Raw genomic sequence first — 18006 nt, 5'->3', positions numbered from 1 at the left:
TCCTTTGGCATTTGTTCCAATTATTTTTAATAACTGATTAATTTCTAGAATGGGATGTAATTTTTTATTCAGACGAACAGTAGAGTAGTTGGAATATGAATGTAATATACTGTTAACATGCCCATCTTAACAAAATGAAATATAGCAAGAACTCCACTGACAATACACTTTCAGCTAGTTTATAACCTTGATCGAGTTATCTGATGACTGTGAAACACAATTTTTATCAAAGTTAATCGCTATTTTAGATTTGGCTTTGAGAGAAATATGGCAGTAGCAAAACAGAATTTTGTATTAATATATAGTTTTAAACAATGTTTCTTTGTATTTTGAAAGGGAGATACTTCTCACTAGTCATGTACCCCTTTACTTTCATTGCAGTACTGCACTTTGTCCCATTAGAAAAGAATATGCTGAAATATTTTGTTGGTCAAATTTGTCTTTAAGAAAATTTAATTAGGAAAAAGTTGCTATTGTCTTTTCAATGATGCTCATTATCATTTCTTTTTAATTTACGCCAAGACTGACAAGATAGAACTACTTACTATATTTTTTACTTGCCGCTCATAATGCAAAATGAATGCGATTCACTTTTACACGAATAAGTAAGGGAAAGATCACTATGTATATGTAAGTGAACACTTTTAATGTACTTCTTATCTGAAAAATGCCCTGTGTTTAATAGCTACCTGTTACCTTCCAAGAGTCTTAACTTTTGATTGAATGTAAAGAGAAGCATAAGGTAATTTCTGCGTGGTTCATTTCAACTATACTAAATCAAAGCTTTAAAAAATACTTTGTTCAATATTTTCCATCCCATTTTATCAGATCATATGGTGAAGTAAATTATTTTTTCTTGGTTCTAGTGTATTTCTCCCAATCTGAGAATACTTCACCAGTCAAATTTGCAGTTGTGTGGAGGAAAAGTTTATATCAGCAAGATGTCAACTGCATGTTAAACAGTGATTTGTGCTACATATGTAAATGTAATGTCTGTTCTGTGTGCTTCTTTATCCTTAATGTGATAGTGGCCACACTTGAACAAATATAGCCATTTCTTGAAACGATCATTCATGGACGTGAGACAGTTGTGCAAAAATGATACTCGAGTGTTAACTGAAAATGTAATAAGTGATCTTTAATCACATCTGTTTCAGATTTTTCGATTTACTTCTCTATATATCACACTCTGCTTCTCTCATCAGATGTACAAAAGCATGTTCAAGTATCTCACTTGTCAGCGAGGCTCCCCAGCACAACAGCGCCAGTAAAAACACCGAACATGTACGCAGATTGTGCAACAGCTCCCATCCATCGGCGGTCACAAACAAAATTCCACTGCAAACAATAATAAAAAGTCTTCAGGCATCTTATTGTGAACATGATACTTTTATGTACATTGAAAATTGACGAGAAATTAGTTATATACATCAGAAATGAAACCAAATCACAGGAAACAAACTCAACTGATCATGTGTCAAATTATTTCTCAGACTTTCTGAGTTTGCATTCCAAGAGTTTGTTTCTGGATTACTTTTTTCTTTTGTGATTGTGCAGATATTTATCAATTTCACTTTTCTGATCTCCTTATGCATAGAACGCAGTATTAAGTAATGTGGAAGAGAAAGATGCGACATACAGATTTATGGAAAGTCACAGTGGCATTACGTCCTTGATAATTTCACACATACGAAGCAATCTACGCCATAGTTAGAAAACACATTAAACGTACTTGAGGGGCCATGTGAATATCAATATTGTAAATAGTTCTTTGGATTCTATCTCAGGCACTTTACTGATCGAGCTTCTAGTCTCTGAGAAAGGGGTATGGTGGAGTGTAAATTCTGTGATCGCAAGAAAATGTTTGCTTTTCACAGGCCTCAGTTCTTAAAAGGCCTATTTACATTCTAAATTATAAAGTTTAAATTCCTTATAAATGTTACTCTACTTGGACTTGTTATAATGTTTTCTATGAGCGGATGTAGCGTTTCTGAAAGTCTAAATTTTCACTATCTGCTAACTTAGCGTCATAAAGATGCAGGTAATTTTGGCACAGCAGAAGTGTTAACGTTGAAGATATTAACCAGCAGCGTCATTTTTTAGGTGTTCTGAAGTTCATCAACAAATATATTTCACAAAGTATACCGTTGCTACAGCAAGGAGATGTATGACAGTATATAGGTACGCCTGCTTTGAAATGCGGTCTTCATCACGCAGTGTTTGAAACTCACTTGCTTGTGTGTGCTTGAAGTAATTTGCGGCACATCACCCAAATTGTGTCGTAATCTCAACAGTGGCAGTAGATGTGAAAAGAAAAGAAAAAGACAGTAATAATAGGGAATTCGAATACCAATATAGTATTCATAATTTCACGCCTATGAATCAAACTGTACCACAAATAAATAATGAGTAATTTTTCAGACCCGCTCGGTTTCGAAATATCGTTTTTTTTAAAAAACTGATGGATTCCTCGAATTTTCAATACCCAGAGGCTATTTAGAACCATTGTTTGTTACGAGGGAAATATGTGAGTTTCTGAGGCGGAGTGGAAGACGGGATTGTTTACGTAAAAAATGTACTTATTTTCTAATGATGTCCACTTTTATGAGGTCTCCTGGCCAGTGTTTTTCCAGTGAGTAGATTTCATTCCTGAAATGCGATTTCGGAGGATCTGAAAAAAACATCTGTCTATGGCTTCCATAGCCTCTTCATTGAACTTACAACGTTATCCATCCATAAATTTTGTTTTTGGAAATAGTTGGAACTCACAGACTGCAAGATCTCGTGAATGTCGTCCAAGCTGCAGGAGTTTTCTTCAGGTGAGAGAATCTTTTGTTTAGTCGCCGAATCTGGTGTACGTCTCCTTCGTTTTGTTTTGACATCCAGTTGGTCGAGATAACTTGTGTATCATTCATCAGTTTTTGTTTTATCTCTGTAGGTAGAAAACAGGATATTTTACAGACCATAAAAAACTGATTATGTTCTTTCCGACTGATGAAACCAATTTAGCCATTTTTGGTACGGGGCTATCGACTTCAATTCACTGCTTTGATAACTGCTTCGTATCTTGCATGAAGTGTTGGATCCACGTCCCATCCACAATAACAAATTGGTACTCACCATTTGGTGGTTTATTTATGAAAGGGTTCAAACATTGGTAACAAACAAGTTTTCGCAATTTCTTTTGGTCAGTATTCAACAAAAGCGGAACCCGTCTTGCACCAAGCTTTCTCGTCCATAATTTGGCACATAACGTTACTGTTTCTTCTGATAGGTCTGCGGAGTTAGCTATGCCACGTTAAGCACTTTCTCAGTGTTTTCATATGTGGTTGCAGGTTTGAGACGTCTTTCACTTCTTCTTCAAGAGAAATACCGCAAGTTTTGAATTCAGCCATCCATTTCCTAACTGTTAAAATGGAGAATTCGTTGGCGATAAACAGTCCACAACAAAGTTTAATGACGGCTCTGTTTTCCAGTTAATCAGTTTGTGCGAATCAAAAACAAGAGAATAACTTAAAATAGCAGTAGAAACTGAACTCTTTATAGATACAGTAAATACTTGATGAACGTTACAAAATATGCCAAAATAACAAAAACAAAATTTCATTGCTAACAACACCATCTCTGCAGCTGGTGCCTCGCCCTCTTTCTCTACCGGTTCTTGCAGAACAGAGTCAGAACGTCTCATTCTGGTAACACATTAACCGCCAAAACTCCGTTGGCTCTTCTCTTGTGAACTGTCTATTGACAAGATTCTCCATATAATCTGATATGGAGACGTTCTTGGCTGCATGAGAACCGGAAGTGCATTGCGGAACGTCACATAGTTAGCAGGTATTGATTCAAGACCACAGCTGTCATAATGAAATAGTATGTTGTGGAAATTATATAATAATGTTTCCTGGAGCAGTTCCAAAGCCCTACGTTATTGCACAGTAATGAAAAATGCCTTACAGACAAGTTGCCCATCGACGGCATTCCTGGTGCGACATGTTACCCTGGCGTGCAAGATCCAGTGACCAATCACACACTCGACATGGTGGGGCCCGACGTGAAGGTTGAAGTCTTGTACTAGGGATCTGGAATGCCCGTTGCAGAAATACGGCACATTTCCTCAGCAATACGTCAAGCGCCTCTATGACGCAATGGGTGTTCGCCCCAAAGTGCAGTGTCTCATTTTAACAGTTGGCCATATTTGTGGTGCAGATAATTTTATATTATTTGTATATACATATTTACGAAAAAAATATATTTTATGATTTTACAATATTTTTATATCGCAAATAATATTTACAAAGAAACACGTGAAAATAATCATAAAGTAACAGAACATAAAACGGAGCCACTTTAATATTCGGCTGTCCATCAACGACCCAATAAATTTCTACTTCAAAAAGTTCTCAATATATTGTTTGACATTGTTTTAGTCTTAGAATCTCTTAAATGTTTATACCGGTACCTGTTTCCTTAGCATTTTTCTGTTGTTTTTCGAGTGGGTAGTGAGAAATTCTTCAATTCTGTCTATACGGAAATTATCTATGCTATACTTTTCTTCTCAGAATGTCTCATTACTTCTCCATGAGCCTGAGCTACAGAGATTGCGAGATTATTTAAATAACTTTAGAGCAGCCAAAAGGCAGTCGCAGACGCACTGCGAAATCCTCATGTTTCATATCTCGGTAGAATATGATCGTCAATCTGACGCAAATTATTTGGTTCGACTTCTGTGCAAATACTTCTTTAAAAGATTCAGGCACTTGCCTCTAGTCAAGTTCTGCCAGTAAATGTAAGTTCGCCTCCCCTAGTCGAAGATATAGATTACATATAATTACACCAGTTCCAATGTGGTTTACTGCGATGCGACGATTTTACTTTGTAATATTTCGTCGATCAAGTGCCACTCACGCGCTCTGTCATCTGATTTATTACTTTCGTCCTTAAATGCATTTCCTACCAGTCAGGTTCTTTACTCGTGTAGCTCGGATCCATCGTACGACTGATCACATTAAATAGGTAATTTTTCCTTTCTTTCCAGCCGGTGTAATCTTGACAAAAATGCATTCTCCTCTCTGAGGGTTGATTTTGGTGCCACTGTTCTGAAAAAAATTACGCTGCTAACTTAAGCAATTGTACAAGGGGTTTCCATTAAGTTACGGCTGATGAGACGTCTGTGTGTTTCACTAAGCTTCCCTTGCTGCCGCTGTTGTGAAAGTGAGATGATTCTCTCTTCATTTCTGTACGAACGAATAGATGATGATTTACGGCGGAGGGCGCTAAACAGAAAGGTCATCCGCGCTCGAGCGTATAGAGCCGATAGCGATGGAAAGAGATGTGTTGAAAACTAATCATATGCCTGAGCGAATCGCGCTTTTTATAGCAACAGGTCAGTAGCTGTCACTAATAGAAAGATATTGTTGGAGACAAGTATTGCTGGGATGTAAAGAAGGTATTTGTTACAGTTTCAATGAGGGAACAAACGCTCGAGCCATTGGTAGCCGCATGTTTGTATATTATAACTTAATGCTATTTTAGCGTCAAAAAAGGAAATTTTTTCCTACAGTTCAAGCCAGAAATAATAGAACGGTAAAAGTACCTATCTGGAGATGTACTTCCTTTATGTCGTTACTTACTTGCTACCATGCCTGCTTTCTGTCTGCGGAATTTCGACGTTGATGTACTGGGGTGGCCAAATATTAAAGTAATGCACTGTATATCATCCTGAAACCTGATGTAAGTAACGTAATTAAAACGAACATTCCAGTACAAAACAGTGTCGCTAAATTCTGGTATGGAGTGTCCAGTTTTATTCCCTGGCCAACGTGCCGTAATAGTGAAGTCTAATTGCGTTACGCATGTTCTCGGGTCGCTTTCCATACCAATGGCAATGAAATTAATTTCAAAATGGTTGCTATTCGGATTTAGTGTTAAGCTGATACTACTAAGTTTATAGAACTTGACGAGGATACGGAATAATTTTAGACTTGTAACCGCGATAGCTGTAAAAACAGAATGCACAAGGTGTAGCTCGACAAGAAATAATACAGGGTGATTCAAAAAGAATACCACAACTTTAAAAATGTGTATTTAATGAAAGAAACATAATATAACCTTCTGTTATACATCATTACAAAGAGTATTTAAAAAGGTTTTTTTTTCACTCAAAAACAAGTTCAGAGATGTTCAATATGCCCCCCCCCCCAGACACTCGAGCAATATCAACCCGATACTCCAACTCGTTCCACACTCTCTGTAGCATATCAGGCGTAACAGTTTGGATAGCTGCTGTTATTTCTCGTTTCAAATCATCAATGGTGGCTGGGAGAGGTGGCCGAAACACCATATCCTTAACATACCCCCATAAGAAAAAATCGCAGGGGGTAAGATCAGGGCTTCTTGGAGGCCAGTGATGAAGTGCTCTGTCACGGGCTGCCTGGCAGCCGATCCATCGCCTCGGGTAGTTGACGTTCAGTTAGTTACGGACAGATAAGTGCCAATGTGGTGGCGCTCCATCCTGCTGAAATATGAATTGTTGTGCTTCTTGTTCGAGCTGAGGGAACAGCCAATTCTCTAACATCTCCAGATACTGTAGTCCAGTTACAGTAGCACCTTCGAAGAAAAAGGGACCAAAAACTTTATTGGCTGAAATGGCACAGAAAACGTTCACCTTAGGCGAGTCAGCTGTTTATACCAACGTTTAATACACCACCTATCAGGAGGTTTAACACCATACTTCGTTCGAAATGCACGCTGAACAACTGTCGTCGATTCACTTCTGCCGTACTTAATAACACAAAAAGCTTTCTGTTGAGCGGTCGCCATCTTAGCATCAACTGACGCTGACGCCTAGTCAACAGCGCCTCAAGCGAACAAATGTACAACTAAATGAAACTTTATAGCTCCCTTAATTCGCCGACAGATAGTGCTTAGCTCTGCCTTTTTTCGTTGCAGAGTTTTAAATTCCTAAAGTTGTGGTATTCTTTTTGAATCACCCTGTATGACTCTGTTCATTTACAAATAATATTAAGTCTGAGAGATCTGAATTTTGGAGAATTGGAATTTAAAAAAAAAAGGGCCACTTAGAGAACATGTTTAAAGGAAATGCAGCATATAAAAGCTTGCTTCGAAGCGGTAATGGCTCCTGGGTATAACGAACTGTTATCCAAGCTTCACTCGCAACTGGCGTGGGACGGAAAAATCTTCTCAACATGTCTCGTGCCACTGGACCTCAGACTGACTGATGGGTATTTTATTGGAGTCATTCAAGCGATATCACGCACATAAGGCTTTATTCTCAGACATCTATCCCGGTTGAGTCCAGTGTCAAAAAACTAGCATGTCCCGTTAATCGGCTGCACATATGCACTCACAGCACTTCCGTAAGCAGAATATGCTGCACAACGTTTGGGCATGGGCAGTCTGGATAATCACGTTTGAATGCATGATGCTACTTGTATGAGTCATCACTCATTCCATGTGGGGTACAGAGGGCTTGCCCAACTGGTAGGTGACTGGCAAAGGACATGGGAATATGATTTGAGTTTAACGTCTCATGGTAATCAAAGCCAATGGAAACGGAATGCTAGTTCAGTTATGGAGGTATCATGGAAGGAAGCAGCCGTGGCCTATTTAAAGATTCAGTCCATTGTTCGACTGAAATGACTTAGAGAATACACACAAACGGGGTTATCTAGATTAGTAGATGGGTGAAACTGTTTCCCTTACGGTAAGTCCCTCCTGGCACCGCCTACACCCACCCCTCCACACCGCCCCCCTACCCACCCCATGCTGCACGTGTTAGTTGTCCTAAAATTTGGTGTCAGGAAATGGCGATGATCGAAACTTGTGATGTAACGACTGTTTAGGATTCTCATGTACCAACATACTTCACTCATTGTCTAACTGTGTGACCAACAACGTCCGTTGCAAAACAATTTATTTACGATATTTACTGTTCTGTTAACAATGTGAAAGCCGAGCAAAGTAGTTGATGATAAGGAGAAAGAAAACTGGGTCTCTTACATTGTTAAAGCGCTTGGGCTGCATTGACTTGATAAGATAGCTGAGCTTGTCAGTCAATACAAGGGGCAAACCGAGGTAGCTGAGATTAACCAGTTGGAGAAGACTGAAGTCTATGAACATGACGTCGTGCTTATGGTTTCAAGCGATTCCAGAAATTTACAGAAGCAAATGTACGTCTAATATTGAGTACTTCTCAAATTGGCATATGATAACGTGACGTAACTTCAGCGTACGCACTGTGAACGGTTTTCGCAGAAGATGAAGACTCGCCTACTCCTGACAACACTAGAATAGGGTAAAACTCAATATTCTAACACCAGTCTAAAAGGGAACCGCACTGTCTATGTCATTAGCTCTGGGATGCGAACTGCGTTGGGCGATAGGCAATACGAAACGCCTGACTGCTCTGTGGAGGGAGAAACATCCTGTGGGCAGCTAAGTCGCTAGAGGCTCTATTCAGCGGTTTCCTTCCTCGAGTTGTTTACATCGCAGTATTTCCTCTGATTGCAGAGATTTTTAAATTTCCGGTCAATATCGGTTATTTGCACGCAGAATTAAAATTAATAGCTACGAAACTCTGAGCGAAAAACAGATTATTTCTCTTTACCATGCTCATTTCTCTAAATTATCATCTTCTATGTACAGTATTTGCGCTGTATCATCTTTATCTACTTTGGGAACGACAGAAGATCAATTATTAGTCATTCTTTGTAGGTAGAAGATTTATTCAAGATTTATCATGGTCTAGTTAATACCACGTGTAGGACCATTGGCAGACAATAAACAGAAAGGTTTAATGTAACTTAGTAAACAGTATTAGGGTGGACTTTAAAACACATCACCTATATTAGATTAAGGCGCAATCGATAAACGATGCATACTCTGAAAGGTTATACCGACACCTAGAAAGAGCTAAGTTCCGTTTAAGTTCCCGCCGGGTTTCATACGTCAGTCTATCTACGGCACAGTTTATTCTTTTATAGGAGGTTCTCGTTTGTTTACTTTTCAAAAACTTCTCTAAGCTGAGCCAAAATATGTACCTGTAGCCCACAGTATACGATGAACTAACAAAATCGACTAGACTACACCTCCATGCTGTACTTTGCGTGGAAAGTATCTAGTCGCCAAGAAGAGCTTTAGAATGGTTTCCATGTCTTCTTGCCACTTTACATAGACATATACTATCAAGCTACGGTATAGACGGACCTCATCTCTTTCTTGCAGCGTATAACACGGGCGTAGTGTCTCTACGGAGATAGCGAGCTCCTCAAATGCACTCTCTATCATCCATCCTGCTGCGGATAAGCTGTCCGACAGTCCATAATACGTATTTTCTTAATTATTATAGAACTAGAAACATGCGACTGCATCATTTCATCACTCACCTCTATTGCTTTGCTCGATTCGTAATACGTATTATCAAACACCCAAGAGTCACACTTGATTGATTGGTTCGTCGAGTGGTCTATTATACGGCAGGAATCGAGACCGTCCTTTCCACGCGGTATATGGAATGTCAGCTCACTTGTGTTCCAAGGAGCTACACTGCCATTCACGTCAACTCCGGGAATTGCACACCTGTCAAGAGAAACAAACACGTAAATTGTTGAAGGAATGTTTACTGCCATTTGTTACTGAAAGGAGAAACACAATTATTCTTATGAGAAATTATTGAGCAAATTAAGAATTACACAGTCAAACGGTGTTCACTATGTTCTACGTTATGTTCCTGCAAAAATATTCTGCAATTAATTCATTTAATAACTTTTTTGAAAAATCAAATGTTTTTTGGTATGATTTGTTTAAAAGTAAGTGATGAAATCGATTAGAGAAACGTTTGACATGCCTCTGAATGATGCTTGAAGTCATGTACAGCAGTTGAGATGCTCATATGTTAGTGACATAAGGAGACTAATGAGTGAAGTTCTACCAGAAAAATACTCTCCAGCACACTTCAAAATTCTAAGTTACACATTGGACTTTAAATTTTCAATCGGCACCTCATTTTCTTTACATAATTTCAAGTATCGTTCAAAAGTGCGTAAATGTTCCTCTAATCTAGTTTATTTTTTACATTCAAATTATTTCACGAAACGTTTGTTGGTCTTTCATTAAATTTTTATTTTCAAGCTTTGTTCAGGAAGCATGAAATATATTTAAATATTGATCGACAGTCTGTTATTATTAAGAGTATACAGAGTGTATCAAAAAGAACCATCCGATTTGGCACGTCTACATTTCTGAAACTAATAAACATATACAATGAATTTTGTTTTTTCATGACTCCTGCCTACATTAGCGTCGTTAGTGATACTGTTGATGCCAGCTACGGATTATCGTAGTACTTATACACAAAGGAGGATTAGTAAACCTTTACGTCACTAGATCCCATGTACTCCAGAAAAAAATACGAGAAATGTAGTTAATAGAACTGAACTCTGTTGAATTTGCAGCACTCAAGACTTCAGCGAATTCGAGTTTTGTATTAAGGGGCCATCAGGTTTTGACTCAATGTTGCGGCACTGTAATTATTTTTTCATTGATGTCATGCCAAGTGAAACAGCACAGAAATTACTTTTTAGCTCTAAAATTAAAAACCTTAAATATGTATAAGAACCTGCAAAATAAATAAGATTTGCAGTGTTTTTTGTTCCTTTTTTTTAAGCTTCCAAGGTTCCGTAGTCTGAATCAAACTGGGAAACAGAGAGTCTAGTTCTATGGTCAATAGAGGACAGATCATTAGAGCATCGCAGCAACAAAACTGCCTTAACAGGGAATGTGTAAAATTTCTTTTAACCTCTTTCACAGTGAGGGAGAAGTTAAGTCCTGTGGTAATATAAAATACATCAGTAAAGAGAATTAGAAGAAATGTGACATAATCACAGTGAAGGACACAGCGATCAGTTGCATAAAACTTGTAGAATACAAAAAAAGTTTCGATTGAAATTTTTTAATTTTATGTTATGGCCATTATCGATCTATAATACCAACATCATCCATTGGTCAGCAAAACTTAAGGACGCGCGTGATGTGTCTCTGCCAAGTAACATAGCTCGATGAAAATTGGACCATACATAGAAAGACAGAAGGTAACTGAAGCAAATACGCAATAAGACGAAAAAAATGACACCTTTGCTCAAAGACAGTAATTACAGTGGAGTCACCACATTTCATGATGATGCCCTGGACACTACAAAAGGCGGCTGTGTGATCACCACAGGCGGTAGTGAACGCTCTAGAACGTGCTTCCATGTGGGCCACAAAGCTGATATGAATTTCTTGTGGTAGGGCGTTCCATTCTTCAAATGGATCAAACGGCTCTGAGCACTATGGGACTTATTATCTGAGGTCATCAGTGCCCTAGAACTTAGAACTACTTAAACCTAACTAACCTAAGGACATCACACACATTCATGCCAGAGGCAGGATTCGAACATGCGACCGTAGCAGTCACGCGAATACAGACTGAAGCGCCTAGAACCGCTCGGTCATTCCGTTTCCATTCTTCCACCAGCACTGTTGACAACTGCTGAATGGTCGTTCGTGCATGTGGACGTCTCCCCAACACATAGGACCTGACTTCATTTTTATGGATGACAATTCGCAACAGCATCGAACAGAGCAGGTAGAGAAGCTCTTGGAAAGAGAAGAATTTGGCGAATGGACTGCCCTGCCCGTACCCCCGTCATAAATCCCGCAGAGTATGCGTGGAATGCGTTGAGGAGACGTATTGTGGCACATCCGCGTGCATCAACGAGCATCCAGCATTTGCCAACCGTACTGGTAAAGGAATGGAACGCCCGACCACAAGAACTCCTTACCAACCTTATCGCCAGCATGACTGTTTGTTGCGATCACCTACCATCTTACGAACTACGTTTCGCCTTTTGTAATGTCCAGAGGACCACCATGAATACCGGTGACTTCAGTGTAATTATTGTCTTTGAACAAAAGTGCTATTTCTGTTCGTCTTATTGCGTATTCCTTCCAGTTACTATCTGTCCCAGACGGTAGCTGTTCTATCTGTGTATTGTCCAAGTTTCATCGAAGCACACTGTCCATTCAAATTAATGTGACGACCTATCAAATGCCTAAATAACGACCTTTTGCCACACTGATCACTGCGAGACGTGCAGGAGGAGGAGGAGGAGGAGGAGCAGGAGGAGGAGGAAGAGAGGATTAGTGTTGAACATCAAGTAGACAACATGGTCATTAGAGACGGAGTACAAGGTCAGATTAGGAACGGTTCAAATGGTTCAAATGGCTCTGAGCACTATGGGACTTAACTTCTGAGGTCATCAGTCCCCTAGAACTTAGAACTACTTAAACCTAACTAACCTAAGGACATCACACACATCCATGCCCGAGGCAGGATTCGAACCTGCGACCGTAGCGACCGCGCGGTTTAAGACTGTAGTGCCTAGAACCGTTCGGCCATTAGGAAAGGATCAAGAAGGAAATCGGCCATGCCCTTTTAAAAGAACCGTCCCGGCATTTGCCTTAAGCGGTTTAGGGAAATCGAGGAAAACCTAAATCAGGATAGCCGGACGCGGGCTTGAACTGTCGTCCTCCCGAATGCGAGTCCAATATGCTAACCGCGAGAAGAGAGTCAATGAGGTTCTGGAAGGTATTGACAGGGGCGTGGAGCGATGCTAACCTCAGTGCCTTAGTCAGCTGCGCTAGATTCCGCGGTTCAGGATCCATGGAGCGTACAGCTCGATTGAGATGGTCCCACAGCTTGACGGTCACAGGAATACAGTAAGCTCAACCTGGTGCTCTTCGATCAACGCATGCACATTGCGAGGTGTGTGACACCATGCATTGTCCTGCTGGTAGATGTCATCGTGCTTCAGAGGAACATACTGCGTGTAGAGGTGAACATGATGCCCAAGGATAGATGCATGCTTGTGCCTTCCAGAATGACGAGATCACCTTGGGGATATTGTTGCTAGCTGCTTGGTTCAACTTGGGGGGGGGGGGGGTGGTCTGTTGCTCAATAGTTGCACGTCTACTCACTGTACTCATCTTCGCAACCGTCATTCAACCGTTTCATCTACGGCCCATGATGCACCACAACTGCCTCGACGCCGGTTTTGGAAAGCGCCTTTTTTACCGTACACAGTATACGTTAAACATGGTGGCACGTGAACAGTTTACAAACTTAGCCGTTTCGGAAAAGCTTCCACCCTTGGCGAGAAGCTAATGACTATTCCCTTTTGGACTTCAGGTACACTACGTGATCAAAAGTATCCGAACACCACCCAAAACATACGTTTTTCATTTTAGGTGCATTGTGCTGCCATCTGCTGCTAGGTAATCCATATCAGCAATGTCAGTAGTCATTAAACATCTTTAGAGAGCAGAATGGGGCGCTCCGCGGAACTCACGGACTGCGAACGTGGTCAGGTGATTGAGTGTCACTTGAGTCATGCGTCTGTACGAGAAATTTCCACTCTCCTAAACATCCCTAAGTCCACTGTTTCCGATGTGATAGTGAAATGGAAACGTGAAGGGACAAGTACAGCACAAAAGCGTACAGGCAGACCTCATCCGTTGACTGACAGAGACCGCCGACAGTTGAAGAGGGTCGTAATGTGGAACAGGCAGACATCTATCCAGACCATCACACAGGAATTCCAAACTGCATCAGGATCCACTGCAAGTACTATGACATTTAGGAGTGAAGTGAGAAAACTTGGATTTCATGGTCGAGCGGCTGCTCATAAGCCACACATAACGCCAGTAAATGCCAAACGACGCCTCGCTTGATGTAAGGAGCATAAACATTGGACAAACGGAGCAGTGTCAAAACGTTGTGGGGAATGACGATTCATGGTACAAAATGCAGCGACCCGATGGCAGGGTGTGGGTACGGCGAATGTCCGGTGAATATCTGCTAGCGTGTGTAGTTCAAAAATGGTTCAAATGGCTCTGAGCACTATGGGACTCAACTGCTGAGGTCATTAGTCCCCTAGAACTTAGAACTAGTTAAACCTAACTAACCTAAGGACATCACAAACATCCATGCCCGAGGCAGGATTCGAACCTGCGACCGTAGCGGTCTCGCGGTTCCAGACTGCAGCGCCTTTAACCGCACGGCCTAGCGTGTGTAGTACCAACAGTAAAATTCGGAGGTGGTGGTGTTATGGTGTAATCGTGTTTTTCATGGAGGGGCTTGCACCCGTTGTTGTTTTGCCTGGCGCTATCACAGAACAGACCTACATTGATGTTTTAAGTACCTTCTTGATTCCCACTGTTGAAAAGCAATTCTGGGATGACGACTGCAGCTTTCAACACGCTCGAGCACCTGTTCATAATGCTCGGCCTGTGGAGGAGTGGTTACTCGATATTTACATCCCTGTAATAGACTGGCCTGCAAAGAGTCCTGACCTGAATCCTATAGAACACCTTTAGGATGTTTTGGAACGCCGACTTCGTGCCAAGCGTCACCGACCGACATCGATACCTCTCCTCAGTGCAGCACTCCGTGAAGAATGGGTTGTCATTCCCCAAGAAACCTTCCAGCATCTGATTGAACGTATGCCTGTGAGAGTGGAAGCTGTCATCAAGGCTAAGGATGGGCCAACAGCATATTGAATTCCAGCATTACCGATGGAGAGCGCCACGAACTTGTAAGTCATTTTCAGCCAGATGCCCCGGTACTGTTGATCACATAGTGTAAATCGCTCCGTTTCCGCAGTACGCCAACATCCACCCCCCCCCCCCCCCCCACCTCCACCGAAACGCTTCATATACCATCGCTAGTGCTGACACCTGTCGTCTGCAAGTAGTTATTCTACGTTGACCTGGAATGTAGGCGGTTGTCACATTAATGATCCTGGATGTTTATATTACGTGGCAGTGAAACATTATGTGAAAATTACTTTCGTCCTGGTTTTGCGTACCAGTGTATATGTCTAAAAAAGACAAAAAGAACGTGCGGTTTATCAATTGCAGCATTAGAATAGCATACAACGGCACTGGAAATAGCTTTTAAGTAATTGGCGATCAGTGATGTTTAAACCTGCAGAGAACTACCGACGTACTAACTGCAGTGTGGTTCTTTCCCGTTGCCGTTAGGTCTCAATATAACAGTATGTAACTTACGAAATGGTAGGGATTTTATTTTTATCTTTTTTTTTAGCTTGTGTAGGTTTACAAGTGTGAATTAAGTGTACGTTGTTTCTGTAGAACCAAGTAGTCACATACCTGTGATTGTCTTTGTTTTTTTTTAGTGATTTCTGAAGTGAAGTGAAATGTGTAGGAGTGGTCGCAGATTCGTTAGCAGTGAATCACTATGCAGGGGATTTAATGTGCACTTATGTAGGGAGAAATGTGGTGGGGAGATTACAACGAAGCTTAGTTAGACTCTTCCCTCATTTGTCAATTTTTCAGCAGTTACAGACAAACAGAGGTGTAGAAGGAAAGATAAGCGTCGTTGAGGCACTGTTAGAGGGTTTCAGCAAACAATCTGACAGGCTTAAGAGCGCCGTGTTGAGACGGAAAGGGCTAGAAAGTGCAGCAGATAGAAACAGGGGGAAAAACAGTATGATTCCGTGGTGGTGTTAGAGAGTTTTAGGGTTGATGGAGAATGACAGATGTATCAATTTGAGGTAAGTGACCCTGGTTCAAAAAGGACCGAATCGTTCTGATACCTCTGACATGGGACCTCTTATCATGCATACCTTAAGAGTTATGAACACCTGTTCAGTAGAAGAGATGTTTTACGCATAGCTATTAATGAATGCTCTTTTGAGACCATGTTTACCGGACGTCTTTTCTTATGTTGGTCCATACTTCCTCCTCCAAAAATACGCAAAGCAAAGAGCTTATAGCAGAATAGGTCAAGTCAGCGGTGTCAGAACTATTTTCGCTTATAACTTTCGACTCGGTCGTTTCCGGATCAGGGTCCCTCATTTCATACTAATAGGTTTACTCCTCTCCATCACCCATGACATTATCATCATCACGGAATCACCCTGTTCATTACAGACGGAAAGTGTATTTTTCTAGCCGTCAGATTCCAATGAATGTGTATGTAAAGTAGGGATAGGTGTAAAGAACGTGGAGAATGTTTTGAACGAACCAAAAACCGTACATGAGGCTTCAAATGTCGCTTGTTTGAAGTGCCAATATGTGAGCATCACGTAACTGATGTATACAGACACATGTTTCAGTCCATTAAAACAGAATAAGAGACTACTCCGCAAAGACTATACACAGGTGGATCAAGTGGCGATAGCGGATGGGATGGGTTAAGTTGCGACGGGGCAAAGTCAGCTTCTCAGATTCATGGGCTCTTATCATGTGGTGCTGGCATCATGAGCGACGGCTCTTCAACGGTGATACGAAGTGAAGTCTCGCACGACTGGATTACCAGTAATTTGAGTTTTCAAGGCAGATGATCTGGAAAGGAGAGGCAGGTTGAGTGCGTCAGATTTAGGCTGTAATGGATCTGAGACATAGCTCTACTTTTAATCTGAATTCAACCTCTACTTAGTAAGGACTCTGTAAATAAAGAAGTTAGTCCGATGGTAACAGGAAATAAGACTCCATTGCACTGTAGATGTTTCATTAGACCGTCGCGGGAACGTCGTGGAAAGGTATGAACTACACTTAGGTGTGGACTCTGACGTATTATGGCTCTCGACACATTTTTAGAGCGAAGAAATGGTGAGGCTTCATCTCCAGGGATATACTTTAGGCACCTTCTTCAGGTATAATTAGAAGACAGATGGAGTTGCTACTTTGCCAACGATAATATTCTATTAAAGCACAATTAAATATCGATTTTTTCGTTGAACAGGTGTTAGAGATCTACGCAACAACGTTCGAATGGACTGGTATTAAATGTTTAGAAACAGCGATTTATAGATCATCCAGATTCAACACTGGGATGTTTCTGAGAAAGAGGGGGGAAGATTAGTAGTTAAAGTACCATCGACGACGAGGTCATTAGAGATAGAGCACAAGTTCGAACGATGGAGTGATGTGGAAGGGAATCTGGTTTATCCTTTCGGAAGGAATCATTTTGAAACTTACTTTAAGTCATTTAGGGAAACAACAGAAATCTAAATCTGCATGGTCTGACGGGGAGTTGAATTATCACTCCCCCGAATGTGAGTCCAGTATCTTATCATTACACCCACACTCGATGTTCGTTCTGTGCAAACGTGATGCTTATAACGAGAAAGACTAGCATGATTCTGTTTGAGGCATGCGGTATTGACTTCATGAGACATTCTCCAAACAAGAAAGAACCTTTCTTTACTTACTTTACTCTCAGTTGTAGCTTTCTTAAAAAGAAGCATCTGCACAGCAATAGACAATATCTTCTTTAATATCTCGTAGATGGATAGATTCTGTGTATAAACTGTTAATAACTCGTTATCAGGCAATGAGGTACTTACTCCAAGGTTGGCAGACGTTATGAAAGAAACGAATAGTCCACGAATATTTAAGAAATTAAAAATCTCCAACCCAATAAAACAATCATTTTTTTACTCTTGAAGGAATGTTAGCGGCAGGGCAGTAGATATACATAAGAAGGAAGGAAGATCAAGGATTAACGTCCTGTCAACATCCATGTCATTAGAGACGGATCACAAGGTCGAAATGTTTCAAGGATGGGGAAGAAAGTCACCCGTACCTTTCCAAAGAACCATGCAGGCGTTTTCCAGGGGCGAAATGGGAAAATCATGGGAAACCTATATCTGGATGTCCAGATGCGGATTTGAATGGTCTCCTCTAGAATGCGAGTCCAATATGCTAACCACGGCGCCATCTAGTTCGGTCAGAAGTTATACAGAGCATACAAGTTGGTCGATGAACAAAACACATTCAAACACACTTTTATTACAATTTATGAAAGCTGTTTTCCATTAACGTACTTAGAACGAAATGTCTGTCGCGAAGAGTATACAATGTGAATACCACTAGGCATCGGAAACTCAAGCAAAAGAAATCGGTAACTGAATCAAAGTTTAC

At 40.8% G+C, this 18006-nt stretch overlaps 1 protein-coding gene across 2 annotated transcripts in view; it reads right to left on the bottom strand.

The window, feature by feature from the left end:
* LOC126249573 (organic cation transporter protein) overlaps positions 1 to 18006 on the bottom strand; it is a 704235-nt gene that overhangs the window by 105519 nt on the left and 580710 nt on the right. For both annotated transcript variants that reach the window (XM_049951237.1, XM_049951238.1), the window contains exons 3-4: positions 9405 to 9597; positions 1235 to 1338 (exon numbers count right to left, since the gene is read on the bottom strand). In XM_049951237.1, the coding sequence (XP_049807194.1) occupies positions 1235 to 1338; positions 9405 to 9597 (297 nt within the window). The remainder of the gene's footprint in view (positions 1 to 1234; positions 1339 to 9404; positions 9598 to 18006) is intronic.

The sequence above is a fragment of the Schistocerca nitens genome, chromosome 3 (assembly GCF_023898315.1).
Source record: "Schistocerca nitens isolate TAMUIC-IGC-003100 chromosome 3, iqSchNite1.1, whole genome shotgun sequence".
Taxonomy (NCBI): domain Eukaryota; kingdom Metazoa; phylum Arthropoda; class Insecta; order Orthoptera; family Acrididae; genus Schistocerca; species Schistocerca nitens.
The sequence above is the reverse complement of the archived record's forward strand: the minus strand, read 5'-3'. Positions and strand labels throughout refer to the sequence as shown.